The sequence below is a fragment of the Tarenaya hassleriana genome, unplaced genomic scaffold, assembly GCF_000463585.1.
Source record: "Tarenaya hassleriana unplaced genomic scaffold, ASM46358v1 Cleome1162, whole genome shotgun sequence".
NCBI lineage: Eukaryota > Viridiplantae > Streptophyta > Magnoliopsida > Brassicales > Cleomaceae > Tarenaya > Tarenaya hassleriana.
The window spans coordinates 618-5,043 of NW_010961973.1; the positions used below are offsets into that span (position 1 = coordinate 618).

At 37.1% G+C, this 4,426-nt stretch overlaps 1 protein-coding gene across 1 annotated transcript; it reads right to left on the reverse strand.

Annotated features, from left to right (window-relative positions):
• Positions 1–3: 3 nt before the first annotated feature.
• On the reverse strand, positions 4–2,447 carry LOC104806072 (ras GTPase-activating protein-binding protein 1-like; the record flags this gene model as incomplete). Its single annotated transcript, XM_010530789.1, has 9 exons — positions 2,333–2,447; positions 1,988–2,163; positions 1,355–1,619; positions 1,029–1,249; positions 771–933; positions 444–559; positions 301–366; positions 156–216; positions 4–75 (listed from the first exon to the last, which is right to left on the reverse strand). Coding segments are annotated over exons 2-9 (1,138 nt in total), but the record flags the coding sequence as incomplete, so codon positions are not given.
• Between the last annotated feature and the right edge of the window lie 1,979 nt (positions 2,448–4,426).

Consider the following 4,426-nt stretch of genomic DNA (forward strand, 5'->3'; position numbering starts at 1 on the left):
TACGGTTGTCCCAGCCGTTCAGGGATTTGCTCAAACCTCCGTTTCTTCCAGAAGGTTTGCTTCCATCGTAGTCAACTGCAGATGAAACCAAAGAATCTGAACCAAACAATCCAAAACGTTGCATAGTTTCTCACAAGAAGAAAAAAGAAACTTGCCTTGTTTCTCCTTAATACGAAGTTTTCGATCTCCGAGCACGAAAGGAGAAGTCTTGGAAGCCTGGGAATTGAAATGATGGAATCACAGAATCAGGGTTTGTGAGAATCTTTCCGACAAGAAAGGAGAACTTAATCATAATAATACCTGAAGCACGCTTTGGACAGAGGTAGCGGATTCAAAAGCGACAAACCCGAAGCAGATTCCACTGCCCTGGACGAACAAAACACGAAAAAGAATTAAGATCCTTTCGGGAAGAGGATGATGATGGAGGAGAACGTGGAACAAACCCTAGAGCTTCGAACTTGAATTCCATTTTCTTTGATGGGACCAAAACTCTTGAACATTCCATGGAGTTCATCAGGCATTGCACTCATTGGCAGGTTTGCCACAAATATCGATGTACCTGAAACAAACAACCAGACGGGTAATTAGCGTTCTCCTTGTTTATGTTGATGGCATTATTATAATACTAGGAAACGATAGAAGAGGAATCGATGATCCAAAGAACTTCTTGAAAAATGCATTTTCTCTTGGGATTGAAGTAACCCGTTTGAAATATCTAAAAAAAGGCAAGAAACATAAATGAAACTTTTTAAAAGCAATAGGCTTCTGACCTGGTTCTTCCATGATCTTTTGTTCATCCTTTTTATCAGAGTTTAAGACCAAACCATGCTCTTGAGGCGCTGCAGCAGCAGCAGCACGGGGCGGCTGACCCATGGGTTTAGGCTTCTGGACTGGAGCTTTATATGGAGCAGTGTTTTGTGCCATTGATTGCACCTGTATCTCACATGCAGTGTAAGTATACTGTATAAATAGAACACATGCCGACATTGTCAAGAAACCGTCACAAAGATGAACAGAATGAAACTCACTATTGAGGCAAAAGATCTCTTGGTGGCATCAGGCAGAGCTTTGGGAGCAATTGGTTCTGTTGGTTTCTCAGTTTTGCCATCAGCCTTTTCGATCGTTCCATTTTCCAAAGGAGTGACTTCTCCTGCAAAATCCTTGGAGTTTTCCACAGAAACATTGATTTCTTGAACGGGCTCTGTCTGATTTGCCTCAACAGCTGGCTTTGCCATCTCATTCACTTGTTCTGCAAATATAAACCCACGAAAATGCTCCAAGAAATTTAGGAAAAGGATACATTTGATCTGTTAAGAAACAAAAAAACAGAGTTTAATAGACATAGACAGCTTACTGGGTTCGGGAATAGACAAAGCTGCAGCTGGACCGGAGGCCTCATCACCAACAAAACGCAGAATGTCATTGAGGACAACGTAGACGTTGTTTTGACGTGCCAGATAGAACGATTGAGAAAATTTCCTCCGGAGTTTGTCTTTCCCAGTGACGAAACCGGTAACCATTATAAATATTCCACTCTCAAAGGAATTCTGAGAATCTACACTGATCACATCAAAGGTAGCGTCCTTATAGTCGCAGGAAAGGATCTGCTCGTTGATTGCCTGCATAAAGATGATAACATAACGAATTCCGCGGCTTTGAATCTCGGGTTACAACAACAAAAGAGCAAATAACTAAGCAGACAAATCTACAACGAACAAAAAACAGTAGACAATCGATCTGGTCTGAGAAAACTTAGAAACAACGCAGTGAAATTTTCATCAATCTAAGGCCAGAACAGGAGCAAGGCTGTTCCTACATCATAAAATCCTCACGGCCTCTCTTTAAAACCGAACCCAAGTTACATGCATTGAAACAGAAAACACCATCGAGTCTGCCATCAACACCAGACCACCAACCAATTCAGACAATTTGGATGAGAAAGAAGACGATTCAACAAGAAAACAACAGTTGGAAATTCGAGGATTACCTCAAGGGAAGTAAAGGAAAGCATTGATCCATCGGGACCCGGTCTGCTGACGACACTGCCAGTGACATAAAACCTGCGAGCTTCCTCCGGCAAGTGTTGGAGAATATGGAAGTACTGCTTCACAAAGGCATCGGATACCTCCGAGGCCGAATGATCACCGTCCTCCGCCGACATACCTGCACGTGAGGCGAAGATGGAAAAGAGCAAAACCCTATAAACCCAAATCGAAAACAAACCCTAGATAAACAAAAAAAAAACCCGGAAACAATTTGACCCAGATTTGATTTTTTGAAATTCAGTCGAATTCGAGTTCGGGGAGTCAAATTAAGGGTCGAAAAATTAAACCTGTCCGAGAAAGATGGGACGGAGAGTTCTTCTTCTCCTTGTGCAATAGAGGAAGAGAGGAGCAAAAGAGAGGTGATAAAGGCGACAGCTTTATATAGGGTTTTAGGGAGGTTCCTGATTTTGCGACAAAAGGGTATAATTGGCAATACATCAATATGACCTATTTCCTTCGCGAGTCTTTAAATTCCTTCGGAGAACACAAAGTCTGTTGTTGGACCAACAAGGTGACTTCCCCGGTCAACCGTTGACCACTTTGCACTCCGCTTGCCTGTGGTGAAACAAAAAATATTTGACCCTCTATGTATTCTACAGTTTAGGTTATCTAATCCGAATTCGAATGATTCAATTCTTAGGATTTTTATTGCACTATGATCGATTTGTATCTAAATTTTGAATACTTCGTAACATCTAAATATTTGGATATATATATTTTTTTATAACTAGATTTTCGGTCCACTTAATCCCTAATCCCGAAATCAATCTTTAATCACGTAATTAATTGCGTTTTATCCTCTCTATTAGTGGAATCGAACTCATGAGTTTGAAAATGATTTTGTCACCGCTCATCTATTATTAGACCACAAACGGTTGGATAAATATTTAGATATCTACCAATCAATTATATATTTGAAATAAATATGAAATTGAGGGTAAATACAAAATTACGAAGGCAAAGCTAACGATTTGACGGAAATGAATACAAAAGTGAGAGTAAATGCAAAACTGAAGACGAGCTACGACAAAAAAAAATTACTATTGAAAAATATAAAGAGTTTTATTTTCTATAGATCAAATTTAGATATTAGTGTGTTTTCTATTTATATTGGATTTATCTATCTTTACCATTATGATACAAATTACGAATTCTATTGAAAGGAAACTATGTTGTATATTTAAACTCATTCAGCTATCAATAATATAGCAACGCTTTATTCCACAAATCTTGACGGAATGAAATACGGTAGAGATAAGAAAAAAATATCGGATCGAGGCCGTATGAAACTTTGGATCTCGGAAGTTTTTTAAAAAAAAATAGATCTCCAACTTTTAAAATTTATTAGATACTTTGAGTACATGGAAACGAGAATACAAAACTTGAAATTCGATCCCTCGAATAATAAAAAAAATACCTAGTTTTAAATTTAAATAAATTGAATATCCAAGTTTTGAATAATCAACTGCATGGTAACTAGGGATCAATTATTCTTGCATACATTTATTTGGTGTGTATCACAACAGTGATCAGATTTTTTTTAGCATCTCTTATGGTTTTGCTAATATTTCGTCCGGGTTTGTAATTCTTTCTATATCCAATCTGGTGGTGGGTCCACGTGATTTTACTAATTTCCCTCACTGTACAATAAGATATTGCGTATCTTTGCATACATACATACATACATACATACATACATACATACATACATACATACATACATACATACATACATACATACATACATACATACATACATACATACATACATACATACATACATACATACATACATACATACATACATACATACATATTCTATGTTCGAAGTAGACAACTTCATGGTCCATCTTTGCCATACTTCACGATATCCAAGACCAATAGGACTACATTCTCTTGATTAATATATATATATATATATATATATATGGATTCTTAAAAAAAATGGACTCGTCATGTTTTTAAAAGTCAAAGAGCCGGCTTCTGGTATTCAATGAGCTCGAAGAATGTGCCTTCCATGTTCTTCATCAGATCTTTAATTTTATATAACAACAGAAGAATAATGAATGTTTTTAACAGTATATTAATTAATTGTCTCATTTAATACACGCTTACCTATATATGTCAATCTTCATGAACAAATGATGTGTACAACCCGAATAATAATTAACATAACCGAATCTCCTTAATTTGTATCATACCTTAAAAAAATTAATCGCCAAAAAGACTAATTCTCATGCACACACATTCACGACGTGAAGGTCTCAACTCTTCTTCTTCACCAACCAAACGAATTAATGCACGCACGAACATCATACATCATATATACACGATACATCTCATTCTCTTACAGGAACTCCGGGAAGAAAAAAAACAGAAAG